The sequence below is a fragment of the Melospiza melodia genome, chromosome 14, assembly GCF_035770615.1.
Source record: "Melospiza melodia melodia isolate bMelMel2 chromosome 14, bMelMel2.pri, whole genome shotgun sequence".
Classification (NCBI taxonomy): Eukaryota; Metazoa; Chordata; class Aves; order Passeriformes; family Passerellidae; genus Melospiza; species Melospiza melodia.
Genome location: NC_086207.1, coordinates 14181332 through 14202150, shown reverse-complemented (window position 1 = coordinate 14202150; position 20819 = coordinate 14181332). Strand labels below are relative to the sequence as shown.

General features: G+C 46.3%; 1 protein-coding gene across 2 annotated transcripts; it reads right to left on the bottom strand.

Annotated features, from left to right (window-relative positions):
• Nucleotides 1-135: 135 nt before the first annotated feature.
• On the bottom strand, nucleotides 136-20037 carry HMGXB3 (HMG-box containing 3). Of its 2 annotated transcripts, XM_063168830.1 has the most exons (21): nucleotides 19948-20037; nucleotides 19167-19314; nucleotides 18595-18769; nucleotides 17592-18155; nucleotides 16856-16954; nucleotides 15203-15334; nucleotides 13013-13401; nucleotides 12484-12659; nucleotides 12096-12193; nucleotides 11428-11526; nucleotides 10296-10445; nucleotides 8397-8698; nucleotides 6925-7052; nucleotides 6244-6375; nucleotides 5797-5981; nucleotides 4991-5210; nucleotides 3787-3920; nucleotides 3284-3400; nucleotides 2760-2969; nucleotides 1589-2051; nucleotides 136-1477 (listed from the first exon to the last, which is right to left on the bottom strand). In XM_063168830.1, the coding sequence occupies exons 2-21, from the start codon at nucleotides 19310-19312 to the stop codon at nucleotides 1437-1439; spliced, it is 3960 nt and encodes a 1319-aa protein (XP_063024900.1). In that variant the 5' UTR covers nucleotides 19313-19314; nucleotides 19948-20037; the 3' UTR covers nucleotides 136-1436. The 2 variants fall into 2 exon arrangements, with proteins under 2 accessions (XP_063024900.1, XP_063024901.1); XM_063168831.1 differs by lacking the exon at nucleotides 11428-11526.
• Between the last annotated feature and the right edge of the window lie 782 nt (nucleotides 20038-20819).

Here is a 20819-nt window from a genome sequence, read left to right as displayed (position 1 = left end):
GTCTCTGGGGCAAGTGCAATGGCAAAGGCAGGGCAAATGCAGAAGAGATTCAGCAGTGTTTGTGCCTTTTCTCCTGAAGCCATCCAGGTCTTGTACACACACACACGCAAAAAAAAAAAAAAAAAACAACCCAAGTCACTTGACCACAGTTTCACCCCCAAAATTGGAGATAATTTATTAAACTTTCTCACTGACTGAAAAAAGTCACTAATGTCTCTTATAATAAGTTAATGTTCTTAACAGAAAAACCCCAAGCCATGATTACTGCATTTGCTCAGACTCAATACATTTACTTTAACAGTACGGTACTCAATAGGTTCCCCTTCACAGAAGGGAATTTTCAACCACACTGCAAGCCTCAGAATCTTCCCCACTGCTCACTCAGACAAAATAAACTCCCAAGATGGCAACTTTGCAGTCTGGCATCCTACTTGTTTCCTATGTGTGTCACAGCAAACACCTTCACCACCAGCCATGGGCAAAGGGAGCTGCAGCAGCCACAGCACAGCTTTGCACCCACAGCCCCAGGTGCTCCTCAGGTGTGCTGCACAGGCAGAGGTCTCATACTGACTCCTCTCAAGGGGCTGACAAAGCAACCTGGGCAGCAGGAGACTCCTCTAACCCCCAGAGTGCTGTGGGAACACGGGCAGGGCAGGTGTGACACCTGACAAAGTGATGGGTGCAGCTCTCCCAGCACGTCCGTGAGGGTGGAATACAGAACCCTGCTCGCTCTGGTGACACTGCATTCATCATTCCTCCTTGACCCCTCAGACAGTGTTTGGATGTCCCTCCCCTCTCCACAGCCACCCCCTGCACAGCACTTAAACCATCCTCCAACCCCTCAGCTGCCCTGGGGCTCAGTTCTTACCTTACTATACAGAACACTCTCCTCTCACTGTACCTTTTGGCTTCTAAATTATTAGTGCTCATGTGAAGGGACAAACAATTCTAGAAACTCCCTGCAGCCAAAGCATTCACAATCCTGGACCAAGAGTGCAGCCTCCAGGGAAGCTCCCCAGATACAGCATGTTAAAGCAGCACAGCTCCTCCTCCTCACGACTCCTTGCAGCCAATGCCTGTGGGAGCTCTGCAAGTTTACCAAGCAGGAGTCAGTATCCTAAATTCACCTATTCAGAATGTTTTGGGGGAAATCGTTGTAGCCATCTACCGTTGTAGCCTGGTCCCACACCCCCCGCCCTGCCACCAATAAGCACAAAGAAGTCAGCAAGCAAGATTCAGAATTAAATGACCTGTGTGTGCTTGACCACGCACACTCCCTGCTACCAGCAACTCCTCTGCAGGGAGGGCAACATCCTACAGCCCTGAACAGCAGGTCCATCACATGCCTTGGAGGCAGCTGCAGCCTTCTGCAAGGGGGTGACAGACCCGTGTGCACAGCAGCTATCACGATCCTATGGAAGCACAGAGCTCTTTGGTCAGTAACAGCAGTCAAAGCCACCAGCATCACATCTCCAACCTGTGGAGGTTGATAAAATAAAATAAAAAATAAACTCTCAAACCAGACAGCTGCAAAAGCTGGCTCAGCCCACCCATCCACACGACCAGAGAGAGAAACCAACTCAGCAACCTCCATCCTCCTCCTGCTTCCCATCTTCCTCCTCCTCCGTCTCCGTTTTGATCTGGGCCACGCCGAGCCGGTAGAGCGCGTCGCGGATCACCACCTCCCCGGGCTGGCAGCTCTGCACGATCTCCTGGATCTGCCTGTTGACGATTTCCCTGCTGGTGAGGAAGTCCACGAGGCGGTTGTAGAGGTAATAGTGCGTGGGGTTCTCGAAGGTGATGGGCCGCTGGCGCACGGTGCTGGTCCGGCTGTCGCCGATGGCGGCGGCGATGGCGCCGTAGGGCTCCAGCTCGCGGCACAGGGCGATGCAGCGGTGCCGCGCCGTGGCGTCCCAGGGGCTGCTCTGCTCCGCGCCCGCCTGCACGATGCGGCGCGCGCACGACTTGGTGATGGGGTGCTGCAGGGAGGGCTCGGCCACCGTCACGTCCACGCTGTAGTGCTGGTCCAGCAGCTCGGGGCAGGACACGTACTGGGGGAGACACACAGCAGGTGGAACAACAACTTCCCCACAGCCGAGGAGATAAAAATACTGGCTGGCAAAACTCCAAGCAACACTATGACCCAGGACAGATGGAAAGCCTAATGATCCAGGCTTCCCCTACATGCCACAAGGATGGCATGTACGCTCCCTCCTCACTTGTGTGCCCTCAGATAACCCCAAGGCACTAGGAGCCATCTTTCTCTCCTACTTGTCAAGGAATAGCAGTAGTCTGAAAGAAGTGAGTTGCTGTGTCAAAATAAGTGATGTGCTCCAAAGTTCATGATCTGAGCTGTTACAATGCACTCCCAACACAGCTCTTCCTATTCTAAGGACAATTAATCAAACACAATCTCCAGGCAACACCTAATACATTCTGCTATGCTTAGGACTGATGCCCTGGCAAAGCTTAAATCAGGAGATACTTATCAAATTCACTAGTGGCAGTGCTCAAAACCAGGCTGGATGGGGCTGTGAGCAACCTGGCCTAGTGGAAGGTGACCCTGCCTATGGCAGGAGGATGAACTGGATGAGCTTTAAGGGCCCTTCCAACCCAAATCATTGTGTGATTCTACAAAATTATCTCAAGCCACAATGCAGATTACATATGGGGAGAGGGTGTTAACTTTAATCTCCCTTGCTCTCCCAGCAGCTTTTCCATGCTGGACTGGCACAGCAGAGAGCAAAGACATAACTAACCGTTGGAGGTTCCATGGGGTCAGAGAAGCAGCCCTGGTTCTTCCCCCACATCTGGGAAGTCAGGCCAGGCCAGCAGAGGTCTGCACAGAGTGCCACTGAAGAGGCTGAATCAACAACATACACTGGAGGCCAGTGACGTGAGGATACCAACAAGTCCACGTGATCCCGAGCATTTTCTCCTCTTACTATGTACTTGGAGCCACACACAACCTAGAACAAAGAAAGGATTGACATCAGCAGCACAATAAAATTAAAAACTTACAGAAAACCAATCTAGTCTTAAAAAAAATCCAGCTGCCTTTCACCAACCAGACAACTACTTTCTCTAAAGGTACTCTGTTTCCTCCTCACACACATTCACCTTGTCATGGGGAATTTTCCAAGCCCTGAGGAACAGGTTTCATTCCCAAGGCTCAGAGAAGCCCATTCCATTGCTTCTATTCAATAAGGAAGTTCCATGCTGTTAAGTCAAATAATGAATAGCCAAGGAAGAAAAAATCCCCTGTGGCTCCAGTCTTCCCTACCTGATGTGGACACACTTTGTAGATTTTCCCTCCTGTGTGATGAGCAGAAGATGGTGTAATGCTTGTCCCATTCTGTACAAACTCATAGAGAGCCAGGAGGGAGTAGCAGAGCTCATCCTAAAAAAGACAGGCCCCAGAGAAAATTACTAAAATTAACAGACTCCTGCAGAGAGGGAAAAGGCAGCATGCAAGGTCTCCTAAATCCTAATTTGCACTTCATCCAATAACTTCCTAATCCCACACTCAGCACTGTGAGGATGACAACCAATTACACAATGCTGAGCCAGTGACAAGGTAATTACAGGCTTCCTTTCTTCTAGCCCACAAAGGTTCAATTTATTTCACCATGTGTAAATTATCCTATAACCTGCTGGCACCCATCCCTGCCCTTAGTGCAGTCAGATGAGAAATTAATTGTCTAGGATGGCAAGAGTGGATGAGGGAAAGACAGTGAAGAACAGCTCCACTCCTGCAGGCTTGTCTGTGGGCAAACAAGCCATTACCTTGGTATGTGATGCCTCCCAGGGGATGCCACACTGTGTCAGAAAGCTCTGCAGCTCTTCCTCACTGTAAGAGTTTATCAGCTCAGGCCTGAAGACTTCTTCCTGAAGGAGCCTCACCAAGGCACTCCCGTTACCTGCAAAGGCAGGAAACAGCACTCAGCAGTCTCAGCACTCATTCTCAGGAAGGGAACTTACCAAAATAATTTCTTAAGAAGAAGATGACAGAAGCAGAGATTGCACAACCCACAGCCAGCAAGAGAGAGCTGTGAACAGTCCTACGTTCAGAGCACATCACAGAGCACTTGTCTTGAGTCCTTCACTGCTGAGGTCACCAGACTGAGCCCAGCATAGCTGCAGACCCCATAAGCACTCATCTATCCTGCCATTTGTAACCTTTAAATGACTGATGGGAGGACAACCAAGTGAAGAAGAGCAGAGATAAATGTCACTGCAGCCCTTGGGCTGAACAGCTCCAGGCTCAGCCTTCACATCTCCCTGGCTCTTTCTCAGGAACTCCACTTCCACAAGAGCCCACACAGCTCTTCTGCAGCCCAGCTCTGAAGCAGCTGCAGCCCTGTCTGCAAAGCCAACTCACACACTTGCTAAGCCTGGAAAGCCAGTCTTCCTTCCTATACACAACATCTAAATTCTTAAGGGAACCAGGTGCTAACTGATCTTAGCTCTCAGATCTGAGATTATTTCTCTCACTGCTTCTTGTTCCATGCAGTCAATATGACAACTCTGATCAGGACTACCACACCACTCTCCTAGTTTTTTCTCCAGTTCTGCAAAAACTTATTCACCCTTTATTGAGATTGTAACAGTGTGATACCAAGCACTACCAGCAACTTCCACACTCCAAGTATCAGTCTAACATGAAACAAACACTGACTGGCATTCAAGATGTGCATGCATCCCTCTGCAACCAGACTCTATCTCACCTGGGGTGCAATGCTCTCATGTCCCCCATGTCTCAAATGCATCAGAGCCCACCACTGCATCCAAAACTTCACAGGAAAAGCCAAGCCTCAAGTAATAAAGTAGCCTGAGAACAGCTGAAATCACCTCAATGTTCCTGTCTTTTCTCAGCACACATGACTTTTAAAGTGTCATGCAATCAGCTATTCTTAATGTTAAACATCACCAAGACTGAAGTCACCAACACATCAAGCACTCCCTTAATGGGCACAACCTGAGCCATTACCTGGCACTGGCTGTGCATGCAGGTTCTTGTCCTTCTCTGTATTGATCACCACTGCTCCTCTCATCAGTGGAGGGAAGAAAGGAGCAACAATAGAGGCATCAAACTTTGTGATGGGGATGCTAGAAGGAAAAGCCACCTGCTCAATCACCTCTGTCTCCATCGTGGACCAAAAGTCTTCCACATTCACTTCACTTGATGGCAAGTATTCTGGCCAAGTAAACTACAGAGAGAAAGAAAGAGTGGTCAAATACAAAACCCACAGTTCATTTGATAGCTCTGTGTCAGTCTCACTCATGGCATGAGGACTATCCAGGAGAGTGCTTAGCTCAAATATAACAAGATGATTTCAGTCTCCTAAAGCTTCCCACAACCACTTTGCATTGGGTAAGAATCCAAATTTACATATTTGACATAAAAGTCAGACATGCTACATTCTCCTACTAGGGCTTTTTTCCCCATTAGAGAAGACAGCACCTCAGGGAAACTTGAGGAAAAAAGGAATGTGTTCATGTCAAAGGAAGACCAAATTCAACAACTTCCATCCAAGGTTCCTCCTACCCAAGGCTGCTGGACAAAAGCTGTGGTCCAGGGACAAAGGATCTCATTTTCCCTGAACTACACATCAACACCTCTAAGAGGAAGCACAGACATTGCTGCTCCAGCCACATCCTCTTGTCAGGCATCAGCAGAAAACCACTCACAAAGGTCTCATGTACTTATTGTGCACCATGAAGACCAGAGTCAGCAAAAAATCATTATGATCTGCTTTGAACACAAACAGGATGTGAGCTGTGGGAAAAACCTACCTCTATATTTTTCAGTGCTAGGACGTTTTCCGTATTCCTCTGGGCTATTTCCACCTTGGGGGTTATGCCACAGATTCCACAGATCATATCGTTGTAATCCCGGACTGTCAGGCATTCAAAAGCCCAGTAGCCATTGCACAGCAGCTCCTGGAGCTGAGCCTGCTCCTCAGGGCTCAGGCTTTTATCTGAAAAGAGAACATGCCACTGTTACAGTTTTCACATCCTGAAGCCACTGCAGAGGTAGTAGGGCTCTCCTACACAGGATAAAACCAAACCTGCCCTCCAGAGAATTGTTATAAAGGACTGGTCAGAGGTACTGTTTGGTTTAGGAAGTTATTTAACAGAAACATACACTAAAATAGGTGAGGTTTGCCTTTTTATAATCTAGCAATCATCATCAGGTCACAGTTTGGTATGTTATGGTAAAAAGCAAGAAGGAAAACTCACCAGTTTGCTCCTGAACAGAGTCAAGGATATTGCCAACAGCCACTCTGGGATCCTCTCCAAGTTTAATATGGTTTCGGATTGCAAACAGAAGATCCAAGCTCACTAACAATTTGTTACCCACATTGAAAAGGCCTGCAGTTAAAACAAGACAATTATTGTCTGTAGGGTTCCAGATCTTCCTCACAAGGAAATTTATTCCTTACTGATACACAACACACTCATGAGTACAGTTTAGAGGATAATGGGAACACCAACAGTGCTTCTGCACCTCTGAAATGCAGAGTTCCCTGCTGAAACATCAGCTCCTTTCACAGACTTGTCTGTTGTTCAAAAGCTACAAGGAACAGCTGTCAATCTATCTCACTAGCCAATGCCACCAAACAGCATTCTCCAGAGATGTCTCTGACCATGATCTCAGGGGCTGCCTTGCAGAACTCAACATTCACAGAGGCCTACACCAGGGAATCAAGGCAAGGTCTTCCTCACCAGAGCATTCATGTGTTTTCACTCACAGATATAGATTTACTTGCACAATAAGCAGAAGCGATTAAAAATATTTAAAATTTAGTACACTGGGGAAGGGAATAAGCTTTTCTAGTGTCTGAACAATGCTCTGATACAATCCCAAGGCTTCAAAAGGGTTTAGACTGTAGTCATGCTGTATGTTCACATTTCTCCTACCTGTGTAAATGTCAGTGAAGCTATGGAGGGCCAGACACTGCAGGTTCAAGCACACTTTGACCTGAGCTGTAACCACCTGTAATCTATTGGCTGTCAGCAGCCAGCACTCCTGAGGACCAGCAAGGGAACTGCAACACACAACAAAAAAAAACACTCTGAGTGAAGCCAATGGGTTTTTTAGTCCAACCCTGCAGTAACTTCACACAGTCTAGTTGACATGAGGTCATTATTATGTAAATCTAAGCCAGCTCACCACATGGTATCACACCAGAAGAAGTTACATTTTAAAACAGATTTCCCAGGCAGACGCAGGTCATAGCTCACATTCTTTTAAACAGCACTAGAGCATCCCTTCAGCTCCATACACTGGGAACCTACTATTGCAGAGGTGGAGAAAACCCATGGCCCCAGCTGCCCTGGGAGAAGTGGCTGTACCATTGCTGTGGTGATCAGTAAAACATCCCACCAGCCTGTCCTGCACACAGACTCAGAGAGATCTGCTCCTCTGCAATGTAACTGACAAGGGGGAAGTTCAGACAGGAGAGTGCCAGTGGCTGAAATACTGCTGTCCACCTGGGAAAACAGGAACCAAAGCCAAAGTCTCCTCCTTCCCACTGGCAGGGCTTCAATTAGAGCCTGTGCAGACACATGGGAGAGTCTCACATGCAGAGCACTGCAAAGCAGCCAGGCACAGACAAGGATTTACAATGCACAGGCTGGTAAGACCCATGGTGAGAGACAGGGTGTGAGACTGCTCTGTTCTGAAAAAAATACAGAACATAAAAAGTAACTCTTCTGGAAAGATCTCAATTAGTGCTAGCCTGACCAAAGCAAATATCCATCCTTCATATCAATAATTTATTTGTGGAAGAATGAAACAACATTAAACTCCCTGACATTTTGTTGTAGGAAAAATCTTAGATCATATTTTCAGCAACAGGAGAATGTCTGGCAGACTAAGGGAAGAGATATCCTACAGGCTTTCATTCAAATCTAGTTAAGGCAACCTAGCTTATTTACTAAAAGTTTCTTAAAGTCCTTCAGGTTTCAATTTGGGTATTTGTTCCAAAAAGCATTCACTCAAGCACATGTTAAGAAATGAAAGGAATGAAAATATCATAAGCAAAAAGACCCACAGAGGAAATACTCAGACCAGGGAGACAGAGAAAAGAAAATCACACAATGCACATCTGTAAACACACAAGTTTTCGTCTCTTAGCCTCAAAGCATCAGAATGGAAAACAAAGAGGGGATGACTAATGAAAATACTGTTTCAATAAGAAAAAAGTTACATCTGGACTTTGCAGTCACTCTTTGATCCTGCCAAACCCTTTCCAACACATCTAACTTACTCAGTGTCACTTTCACCAGCTTCACTACCAGGGGCCAAAGCAAATATTATTTCAGGCAGACTCAGAACAAAGAAAATCAGCATGAGTTTGAAAGAGTCAAAATGCAAAGCGGCATCTTACTTGTGTCCCCCTTTGAACAAGGGGCTGTTACAGAGCAGGCACTGCACGCACGGAGACTCGTAGTAGTTGGACCAGGAGGTCTGCTCGATGGTCACAGTCTCCTCACTCACGTTGGACAGGATGAGCCTGGAGCTGTTGAGCTCGTGGATGAGGGTGAAGATCTCAGCCAGCTCGGACTCGTTCTCGGGGATCTGCATCACCTTGCGCAGCAGCTGCAGCGTGGACTGACGCTGCGTCTCCTTCTGCGCCGGCGTCAGGGGCTCGCTGGTGTTCAGCACGCCCGGCTGGCCTGCACTCACCTCCTGGGGAGCAACACAGCCCAACAGGCAAGCATGGGCATGAAATATTAGGCCCAAAAAAGTCATAAAAGGCAGCAGAAACACAGCAGCCTTTGCTCTCAGTAAACCTGACTTCTACACTACTGCTGAATCATTGATGCCACTTCAAGCTCAAATTAACAAAAATAGTTTATTACAGTCACAGTCCTGCAGTGCCAAACCATCACAGATTGGCCATTAAACTCTTGAGTGCAGGGATTGGGGATCCAGAAGATGAGGATAACCACCAACAGGTACACTTCAATAACCCTCATCACTTGAACCTCCAGTTATCACTGTCTTTCTCCACATGTTATCAGGCACAGGCTCAGGGCAGGCTGCACAGCTCTCCAGAAGCTGGAGGAACCAACTAACAGAGAACTGGGCACTGTGATACACAGAACACACTAATCAGTAACAATTGATCAGTCTACAATCTACCCTTCTCCAACACATACTACCACAACAAAATGCACAAGGAGGAGAACCAAACTCCAGGTTGTGCCAGGAGAACAAAGAGAACCCAAACAGGCTCATTTGTTTAATCCCTGAAACTCTTGTGTCAACATTTCAACCTGGTTTTCTGACTAGTCCAGCTATGAGATAAATGATCAGTCAAAAGCCCAGAGACAACAATTAACTGTGTGACAGGAACGTTAAACTGATCTACAACCAGAAAAAAAGAAAAAACCTAAATGAGGAAGAGACAAGCTACATGCCTCTCAGAATGGAAGCTGAGCTAAGCACACTGCTGTTCCTTACACAGCTGTTTGTGTGAGTTTCACACAGGCCATGTCTGTTTGTTTGCATCTTTAAAGCAAAAACAAAATCACTAAACAAAGTTATGTTCTTCAAAATAAAATAAAAAAGGCAAGTGGATGAGTCATTACTCCACAGACTAAAATTCTGTCTATTTGCTGAGTAGGCATTTCAGCTAAGAACAAGAAAGCTCCTTTTTTTCATTTATTGTTTTAAAAACATTACAATTCAGTATGAGAAAAGCTAAGATCTGAGGCTGCAAAGGGAAAAAAACCCTCCAGAATTAATTACATCCACATAGAACAGCAGACAACTGAAAACATATTTATACATCAGAAAAAAAAACCCTACATCCAGAAATAAATTCAGGTTGGAAGTAAAATTGCTCTACAAAGCCTTAAAAACAGGAAGTTCTAATACAAGATGTACCAACTTAACTGACACCAGCCCCAAACTGCTCACAAAGCAGAGAGACTTGGGAGTTTCTTGATGAAGTCTGAAGTTCAGCAAAGCTGACACAGCAATGTGGTGACTTCAGGGTCGATTTTCCCAGCATGTACTGACACAACAGAAGGATTTTTATGTTCAGGAGACACCCAGTGGTAGAATTGGGTGTGCTCATATTCTATCAGCCTGAAGCACCACTGCTACAGGAATTCAACAAACATCATCACAGATATTTTAAATAGGAACCATTCTGTCAGAAAAGTTTATCATAATGAAAAAAAAAGCAAAGCCCAAACCATGCTTCCATAGGGACTTGCAAAGTTCTCTGCCCAGCTCACAACAGACATGTGATGAAACAAGCCAGCTTGAACCTTACCAGGGATTTTGCTGTTTTCTCAGTCCTGTCTTTGGCAAGGTTGTAACCACAGCTTGGGCAGATGCGTGGCTTGTGCCTGTTTGTATACACATAACTGCAGGAGGGGTTCTTGCATTTCCCTCTGCCACGTGAGGTTGCCAATCCCAAATCCTGAATGACACAAAAGAGATGCTTGCTTGTTGGAGAATTTTGCTCAGAAATGGCTTATAGAGTTTTGTTCAGACATGCCATAATCATATACAGCTGATGGAAAAGTAAAAGGCAGCTGTGAGGAGCAAATTCTCACAGCCTGTTTCTGTAAACAACAAAGTTCTCAGGCTGTTTTTTCATAACAGGTAAACATTCTGCCCTTGGCTGGTATGGGAAAGCAAAAGTTGACAAACATTGAGGCCTTGAGAACTTTCATAACAGGGTGAGAAAATAAATCTTGGTTTCAATAACAAACGACAGGTATTGAAAACAAAAGGAGGGGTTAATGTTTAATCTGTAACCGATGATGAGCTCGGGTTTTGCAATATGTATGAACTTAATTAACACTGTTATAAAATGTGCTTGGTGGATCAATAAATAGGAGTTCGATGCTGATCAGAGGATGGGTCATCTCCCTTCACTTTCTACAAATGGTGACCTTGACTTTTAATAGTTGGACTCCATTATCTTAAAGGTCTTTTCCAACCTGAATGACTCTATGATTCTAAGCCAGCAAGATTATAAAAAAGATTCTTATATGTTTTACCTCCACTTTATAACATCTTGTTCAAACATCAATAGCAAGCCCTGTCACTTTGCACAGAATCCTGTAAGTAGCACTTAATCATTCTGGGGCCAGTTCTCCAGCTCAGAAGCACATTAAAAATTCATTCAGAAACCCCTGATCCTCCCTGCTGAACTCAAGCAGGGCATGAGGATTCTGCATGGGGACATGAGTTAAAATCCATCTCTTAACAAGGCCCTGCACAGCCATCCTGGACTAGGTCTAGAGATGACATAAAGCACAGATTATTTCATGTTAAAAATGAAATGTATTTGTGCCAGTCAGTAAAACAGAAGTCCCACATAATTCTCACCCCAGAGAGGACACTCCCTGTGGCAGAAGTGAAATAGTTTTTCACACTATTTGAAAAATTCTCACCAAAGTTACGGTGCAACTGTACTTGTAGGAAGGGAACATGTCTGGTTTGACCTCCACAACTTTAACCTGAGATGCCCTGCTTGTCACAGAACTGTGGAGCTACAGATTGAAAGCAGAAAAAACAACACACATCAGACACCTATTACTAAATACATATATGCATCAATATCTATTCGCATTACTGCCCCTAAGAGATTGATTAAAGTTCATTTAATATCCCAAATACCATAAGACACCATCTTGCATGCAAAGGTGTTACAATTCACAGATTCAGCCCCTTGGCATACTGAGTCATATTTTACAGGTGAAAAGCTCAATATTCAATATTGTATGTCAGATTATCAAAGCACCAGCAGATCCTTAAAGCATCTTCTGGAAGTAGCTGGGAAGTTCCCAAAGTAACCAACAGCAGGATTGTCCAACAGCATCTCTCAGCTCAGTTCCCACACTCAGCCACCAAGAAGTCATTCTGCTATCCAGCCATATCATAAAAACAGCCACTCACAGATCTCATCAACATAAGGCAGATACATTTTTTGTTCTATTTCTCACTCAGGTCATATGACTCACCTGGGAGAAAAAAAGAAAAAAACAACAAACCAAAACCACAAACAAAACCCTCCCCCCCCAAAAAAATCCAGGAAAATAGTTTGCATTTGAAGAACAACCTTTTGCTCCTCAGCAGTTGGTGGCTGCAGAACTGACTGGCCCAACTGTTTCAGTGTACTGGGCTTCAAGCCTGATGTTCTCACAGGAGAATGCTTGTCTAGAAGGAGGAAAGAGATGCATCAGGTTAAATGTGAGAAAACAGGTTCTGTTTCTTTCTGACATCTTTGTTAAATGCCACTATAGTCATGTGAGATCTTTCCTCTGAGCTTGAAATAACCCAAGCAGGTGTTTCATGGCCCATTTACTCCACTCAGGCAGAGACAAACTGGTTTTTTCCTAGCATTAGTAACCACCTCCCCTGAAACCTATCTTATTATTGGCAGACACCACTTCAGCAAGGTGAGGAAAGACAACAGCTCCCAAAGCACACAGAGATGCTGCTTTTACCAGCACTTGCAAAGGCCTGCCTGCTGCTCAGCTGCTCTGTGCTGGCTTCTCTCCCCACAATGAATGGAGCAGGCAGAATGGCTCGCATGGGTCTGGCTGCAGCCAGCAAGGAGGGCTTGGGTCTTGGTTTGCTCTTTGTTTCTTGTCCCTTGTGTGTAGCAGCTGTTGCATCAGTTCTGAAAAATAAGAGCTACAAGTGGAAAGATATTCCATCTATTTCCCCTCAGCTTCAGTTTTCCTCTTTTCCCTGAATTGTGCTTTGTTAGCACACTAACCACAGCTATTGCAATAGAAAGAGAGACAGTGCTAAGGCTGCATCTGCCCTGTGACTACAATCTGTCACTTAAAGAAAAATATTAGTTCTGATGGACAAAGACTCAAAGGAACAATCCTGAACTGGCACAAAACAGACAGCAAACACAGTAAGTTTTACAGGAAGGACTGCCAACAGCCTTCAGCTTCTTGGACTAGTCCCATGAGCACACAATAGAGATCATATGCTCCCATAACACATGGAAAAGTGACTCACCCCACCACTGGCTTTTTCACAGAGGCATTTGGACTCAACACCTCAGAAGATGTGGGCATCCCCTGCCCTATCCTTCCTTTCTCTGCCTGCTCCGAAGAGGCGTCCACTTGCTGCTGGGCGCTGCTCCTGTCTTCAGCAAGCACATTATTTGGGAGAAAGTGGCTCTCAGAGATGATCACTTCCTCCCACTCCATCTCAGGCATCTGCCCTCCACCAGGCACAGCACTCAGCAGCTGGCTGACAGCTTCAGAGCTCTCCAAGGCAGACTTGGAGGAACTCTCACTGGCGGCCGTGGGTTCTGTGAGGGCTGACTGCTGACCTCTTTTAGCTGCTGGAGTTTTGAGAGAGGTGCCTGAATTTGGCTCAGATTTGCTTTTTGGTTGCTTTTCCTGGAAACAAGGAGAGAGTCACATTTCAGAGCTTTCAGCTTTCACAGATAAGCAAGTCCCCTGCATATGCCATGTTTCCTGTGGCCTATTTAATGCTGGAACAAAACAGCAGAATTCGAAGTGTTTAAGCAGTGAATTGTATGGGAGTAGACAGACAGCATCTCCTACAACAGCAAAGGCCCTGCTAACATTGTATCTGGCCTCTTGGCCCTTCATGTATTATTTTTAGATGCTGTTTACTTTGAAGAATCAATCTTTCTTAAACATCCTTATATATCACCATTAGCATCAACAGCACAAAGTCACCCACCACCCTCTGTAGCAAGGGCCCACCTCCTACGCTCCCCTTTCATGGCTTCAGCTCTCTGATGCTGTCTGCTCTTCCACATTATTGAGCAATCAAAGGGAGTTAAGATAGAGAATCTGCATCTTTTGGATATAAGCTTTCAGAAAAGCAAGCATGTGAGCCAACCAGAAAACAGGATTACTTAGGAATATTTTCTGACTTTAGGAAAAATGTTAGTTCCAAGACTAAGGCTGCAAAAATCATTGTACTGGATTCAACAAAGATGCAATGAACACTGAACTGGAATATGGAAAAAGATATCAGAAATGGAATCCAGCAGACCAAAGTCTGAAAGACAAAAAGGAAAGCTCCCTCTAAAACCTTTCAGTTCTAACCAGAGTAAGCTTGAACAGCAGCACACATGCCCTGCTCAGGCAGAATCCAGAAATACTCTTTGCATTCAGCCATCTCTCTACCTCAGCAAGTTTACCAAACAAAAGTGAAGATGTCACCATCACTATTTGTACCCTACCACACAGGAAGCTCAGCCTTCAGCTCAGACACCACAGAGTCTGCAGGCTGCCCAAAAGAGTTCTCATCCCTGAATGTTTAATGGATCCAGACACAAAACAAAGGAGGTTCAGAACAAATCCACATAAAGCCACTGAATGTCAATGCCAATTTTCACACTGAGAACATCCTTTAAATTGTGCCTGAGGAGTCTTGCTTCAGACAGAAATGCACATCTGTTCAGAGCTGACTAATTACCAGGATAGTGCCAAGGTTTAAGGATCAAGTGTGTTTTTCTGTACACAGCTAGCAGAGATGCCAATAACTTAAGCAGAAGAGGCATCATGTGGAGAAAGACTTTTCCACTCAGGCTTTACAACTCTACCAACACTTGGAAACTTCCTTCCAGTCAGTAGTGAGAATATCATTATCAGACACATGGCCATGAGACAACAATACCCAACAGCACTTCAGCCTCCACTAAATCAAATTTATTAACAAGCTCCTAAAGGATCATACACCTCCTCTAGTTAAGAGTTATTTCTCCTCTCTGTTAAAAAAAAAGATGTTGAAAGACCACAGAAAACTAAATTTGTGGAAAAACTTCATATGTTGATATAAATTACCACAAAACAACTTCCCAAGCTTAGTTGGGGCTGTAGCAGGAGGAACAGGCAATGCCTTCCAGTCACAGGAGCTGTGCAGACAGAGGGCCAGAAGCATGTGTATCCTCTCAATGAGAGATATTTTAGCAAATGCAGCCCCACGTATTCTAACAGATATGAGCAGCATCTTTACCCAAGCTGTGGTGATTTCAGGTCTCACCTTAGCCAAGTGTCCTCTGCAACAGTGACTTGCTCCAGCACATGCACTGGAACACGAGTGCAGAGATCATTTCTGGTGTATCTGACCTCCTGTGCTAGATCTACAGGTCTAGAAGTATCACAGGCATTCACAAAACCAGCACTTTTCGTCTCAAATTCAGGAAAAGACAGACAAATTTACCTTTGGAATCCACTTCCCTCCCAGGAAGTTCCCACATGTTGGGCATTTTGGTGGCTTATGCCTGGTGACATAAGTGAAGGAACAGCCAGGATTGGTGCAATTTCCATGTCCCCTGCGAGTATAGGTGGTTGTCTGAAACAAGAATTGTCAAGAATTTGTCTACAGACCTGGAAACCACCACAAAGCTGTGCTGATCACTTCTTTTTCCTCACAAGCACCTTACAAATGCTATTTGGCAAATCACCAGCATTCCACTATTATTCATTTTACTGAACAAACACCAACAGCTGGGTCAGCACCAGGTGAGTCAGCACCACAACTACTGTGAGTCTAAATGCTCAGTCTACACAATAGCCTCTGGTATTACCTGAATTTAGATCAACCTGCAGAGCAGGGATGAACAATGCACATAACCTTCTGGAGAAACTAATCTTGCATTTACAGTGATGTGAAAGTTCTTTTTGAACATGAAAAAGTCACAGTAAGATGGCATTAAAATGCTTCTAACAGCAATCTACAGTAAGACAAGATGTGATTAACACTCATGGCAACACAGCAAAAAGACTTGAAGAGAAGCACTCATGATGCAAAGGCAGTTTTGTCAGTAGCTTTCTGCTGTATGGGGTGGTCAAGTGTTCCCTGGTCCTTCACTGTAACTTGCTATGAATTACTGAAACACGAGCAGCATCACCAGGCACTATTTATACAGACAACTAAAGTAGGACATGTCATCTGTGCCAGGACAACTGCAGCAACACACTTGAGTTTTTGTCAGCACAGCACTTCCAATATCCTGTTCCCAACACTCCCAAGAGAGCTGTTGTACTGTAACTCCCTAACTAGGTACAGATTTTTTTCTAGAACTGCAAGTGCTGCTGTCAAGGAAATGAGTCAATTCTAACCAGATCCTTCTCAGGCATAAAAACCTGAGGTATTTCCATTCTCCCCAGGACAACTGGAAGAGCATCACACTATGCACCACTATAAATATCTGCAGTGTTCCACCAGCTGGAAGCATAGAGAACCTGGAAAAAAGGATTGGATGCTAGCTTACATAACACAAGGAGCTGCAGTACTGACTGTACAACGAACTCCCAAAATGGCTACAAAAACACAGGTGGCTGGAGTGGTTAGATCAGTGAAATAATACTATTCTTCCTCATGCAACAGGCCACAGCCTTTAATATGGTTTCTCAAAACCTCAGGTCATTGCTCCCCTCCTGCCAAAGCAAGAGCTTTGGAGTTCATATTTTCCTGCCGTAAGAGCAGATATGCTCTTGTCCATCCTCAAAGGGATGGACACTGCTTTTTATGAAGAGAAATATGCATCCAACTTGTGGAAGGCTACACAGGAACTGCTGTTGGCCAGATGTGTTGTGATAGCTTTATCTACTCCACCTGTTTCCAAGAATTCCCTGAGGAAGAAGGCAGAAGAAATAGGCCCTGTAAGACGCTGTAGAAGTCAGAGACCCTCTTAGCCTATTCAAGACATAACACAAGGGACAAGAAATACATCGAGTGATACGGCAACTCCAAATTGGATTATCTTTAAAAACTGAACCATGAGCAAATCCTTCCCTCTAATATCTTTAAGACAAATCTATGACAATAGATCCAAACTTTAACTACCATACAAGACTCCGAATTTCTTACCAATTTAATTGACGCTGGGTTCTCCACAACAGAGTGAGCTGGCAAAGGTAACATGATAAACTGCGTTGCAGGTGTGGAGGAGCTACTCTCTTCAGCATCCTAAAATGAAATCAAAGGGAAAATGCATGCAGAAAACAAGACATGGTGACCCATATTCCTCCCTCTCATGAACATTAATGTGTCTTAAGGAGCGATGAGAGCAGAATATAAGATAGAGCAGCAATAATTTCAAAAGCAACCTTACCAGATGTACTCTGGAAATTACCAAACTCCTCAAACAAAACAGAGAATCCAACTCTTCACAGACTAAGCTTTCTATGACTGATCCCTAAAACTCCAGCTTAAAAGGACTCCCTTCTACCTCTCTACAATCAGGAAAACAGCTATCAGGAGCACAGCAGTAGCATTTTTTATTGCCAAAATCTTTCAGTGCAACTGCAGAACCCGATTACTGGAACTGCAATACCTCAAATATTGTTATAACAAACAATTAAAAGAACTCAGTCACGATAAGACAATTGATATCACCACAGGGCTGAGTCAATCTGCAAGCAGAGACAACTCAGTCAAGGAGTTACTTTTATATCACTCGTTACAAAAAAGAGGTTTTGTTCCTCTCAGCATTGAGCATCAGCAAGTTGGGCAATCACAGGATCTCAAGTAAAATGGAGGAAATAGCACTCAGATGTTTCAGGTGAGATCTGGCAGGAGCCTGAGTGGCACTGGACCAACTTACCCTCCCAGTGACCACGGTCACCACAGACACCCCATCGGGCACCTGGGGCCGGGCCACAGCGATGCCCCCGTTGGAGATTTCTGCGGAGCTGCTCACCAGGGTCTCCTCAATAACCACTCGCGCTGCCTGGTACGGCTGCCCTTCTATTTCCAAAGAAGCCTCATCCAAGAGGATCTCTCCAGCCACTTTCTCTGTCACAGGCCCAACGTAGTGAGAGAGAACCTCTGAGGTAACAGCTTCTTCTGCAGCCTCAGGCTGGGCAAAGGCTGCCGTGTCCTCTGCCAGCCCCTCGATGGCAATGCACTGCTCCGAGACGCCGGCCCGGCCCGAGTCCACGGAAAGGATGCTCTGCACGGTGTCACGGGGCACACTGGTGACATTCCTGGGAGCTGCCAAGCCTTCAGATGCTGCTGGGCTCTGTGTCACACACAGCTCCAGAGACTGCCTGCTCCTGTCCTCCTGAAGACTGCTTTTGGGAATAATGATATAATTGGAGCGGGGAAGAATCTTGCGGAAGCCTGGAATGTCAGGGACCACTGCAGCTCGAGTGGATGCCTTGGAGTTCTGTGGGCAAAACCAGAGGATGGAATAAATTCAAATGAAAAAAGGAAGAGATTCAGTTCTCAATCCTGCTATTTTAGTGCCTAAGGTTCAAATGGTTTCCTGTAGTTTGCTGGTAATTTTTCCATATGACAGAGCCTGCAGAATCCTGCTCAGTCCTCCTTTATCGCCTACCTTACCAACACTCACTCTGATGAAAGGACACAAAAATATCTGCCATGAGCAGGTACCAGACATATCCATCCTGGATTACAAACCATCCTCCCTCAACTGAACAGAAGGCAAAGGCAAAAGGCAGTGGCCTCACACCACTTCTCTAAAGACTGCCCTGGGCAAGGATACAAACTGGAATCTGCAGTTAAACAACTCTCCCACACAGGGCTATGTAAGCAGGGAACTGCCTCTCTCCTCAGCAGCCAAAGAACTTCCAGGAAGAACTCACCGGGTCCAGTCCCTCTTTCTCTAGCTTGGCTTTCTCCAAGTAGTAGCTCCTTTCAGCCACACTGAGCAACCTCCAGCTCTCACTGATCTTTTTGTTGATTTCGGACTGAGGGAGGTGTGGAAGCTCTTGTTGTACTTTCAAGTAAATATCATAATAGTAGAGAAGGTAAGCAGATCTGAAACACAACCAGAAATTGAAATATTAAGGTCGTTCTAAATAAGTTCCTTGGGGGAAAATAAATCCACAAGGTTTAGATTTGTCTCAAGGTCATGTGACAAGCAAGTTACATTTAATACATTTTTTAACCAAATGAAAACTCTTTAAGGAGAACTTCAAAAGAAAAAGAGAACCTCTAAGGGCCAGCCCAAGGCAAATTATGGTGGGGTAAACAAACTCTAAACTGAACAACAGTAGCACCTGTAAAGAATGTCTGAGCAGGCCCAAAGTGCCAGGCTGATATTTCATATACAATGCTTTACACTATGAAGTACTCCAAATCCACTCATGTCAGAAACAGGGAAAACTGCTCCCATACCCTACAAAGGAATCAAATGAAGGCAGAAAGAACTTACCGAGGTTTCTTGGCTTTTTCTCCATGATCACCAGTACTTTTATGTTTCTTCTTCTTCTTGGATGGCACCGGAGAGGTGTAAGTGTAAGTGCTCTCTATCTCCTCCATCACCACCGTGACCTCAGCGCCATCATAGGGAGCCTCCATGGCTAAAACACACGTTCTGTGTTATGCTCTTGCCAAGTTATACAATGTTTCTCCCAACAAATAGCACTTTTAATCACTTCAGTAAACTGACAGCAGTGTTGGCATCTAAGTCTACCTCTAATTAAATCAAGGTAACTATGTGTTCTCTATGTATCTAGTTTCAAAAGGAAACTTTTTTTTCTACACCCTCAATACCATCAGTTCAGTGTGGATACATTAATCCGCGTTTCCACAGCTTGCACGGGGAACTCAGGTCAGTTTGGTGACCTAGAGGAGACGCACACTCAGAAGAGCTGCCTGCGACAAGGTGCCACATCAGGGCCAGCCTGCACAGGCACGGCCGGAGGCTGCGGGAGCCCCGCAACCCTCACGCACCGCCAGCTCCCCGGGGCTCCCCGCTCGGCAGCGGTGACGGACGGCTCTGGGAGGCGGGGAAGACACGGGGGATAAAGGCAGCAGCACCTGCGGCAGCACAGCCCCGGCACGGCCCGCACCTCGGCCCCCGCAGCCGGTGATGCTGGGCCGTCACCCCCAGCCCCGTCTCCTCCGCACCGCCCGGGGCCAAGCGGAGCGGCGCGGCTCCCTCCCGTTCAGCGGAACGTTTCCGCGGCCCGCTCCCAGGTGTCCCCACTCACCGGACAGCTCCGCGGCCGCGCGGGCGGACTGGCGGCGAGCTGTGGTCACGTTCCCGCCGGGGCGCGGCGGCGTGGAGGAGGCAGCGCCGGGGCCAGGGGCCGGCCGCGCAGGGGGGAGCGTGCGTGCGGGCGGTGCGGGGCGGGCGGGCTGTGCGGGGCGGGCCGCCCCGGCATGCTGGGCCGGCTGCGGGCCGGGCCCGGGCGGAGCGGGGCTGCACCGGGGCCTCCGCGCCGGGGCCGCCGCCGGAAGTGACCGTGGAAACGGCGTCCGGGGCATGGCGGGGCGGGACGGCGGCCGGGAGGGGTCAGTCCTCCTGCGCGTGCGCCGCGAGGAGGCGGCGCGCACGTGCGCGGTTCCCGCTGTTTTCCGTGAGGGCGGCGACGCGTGAGGGCGGGGCGAGGCACGGGCAGCACGGCGCAATTAATACTTAATTAGCGTTTAATTAGCGCTTGGTTTGTAACGGGCTCGGGGCCGCCAGTGAGAGTGCGTTCTGCAGGAATAGCATCGAGCTCTTCTGTTCATCAGTGCGTGCAGTTGTAAAAAATAGGTTAGAAAGTGTTGTAGAATAGTTGATAATTGTTAGCATTGTTAGTTTGGTTGTTATATTGTAAAAGGGGTTAAAAGGGTCGTTATAAGAAATATGGTACTCAATGTACCGTAATACACCTAAGTAAAGTGCACCAGGAGCCAGCCTGGACAGAGCTGTAATGGAGAATCAAGCGCCTTTAACCTTCATGCACATGAAGGATCCAAACAGAAACCAATCCAAAGGGACAAAAAACAGGATAAAAAGGGGGCTTCTGACCCAGTGAATTTGTGCTGCTCCACTTGGAACATCGGGGACATCACTGCTCAAGAAGCCCCAGTGCCG

Bases quoted from the DNA above. Each gene is read 5' to 3' on its own strand.
- HMGXB3 (XM_063168830.1), bottom strand. From the start codon at position 19,312: ATGGAGGCTCCCTATGATGGCGCTGAGGTCACGGTGGTGATGGAGGAG. The intron at 8,699-10,295 runs GTAAGGTTCAAG...GTTGCTCCCCAG, and splicing joins AGAAAACAGCAAAATCCCTG to GAGGTGAGTGCAGGCCAGCC. The intron at 6,376-6,924 runs GTAGGAGAAATG...TTTTAACTGCAG, and splicing joins CTTCACTGACATTTACACAG to GCCTTTTCAATGTGGGTAAC.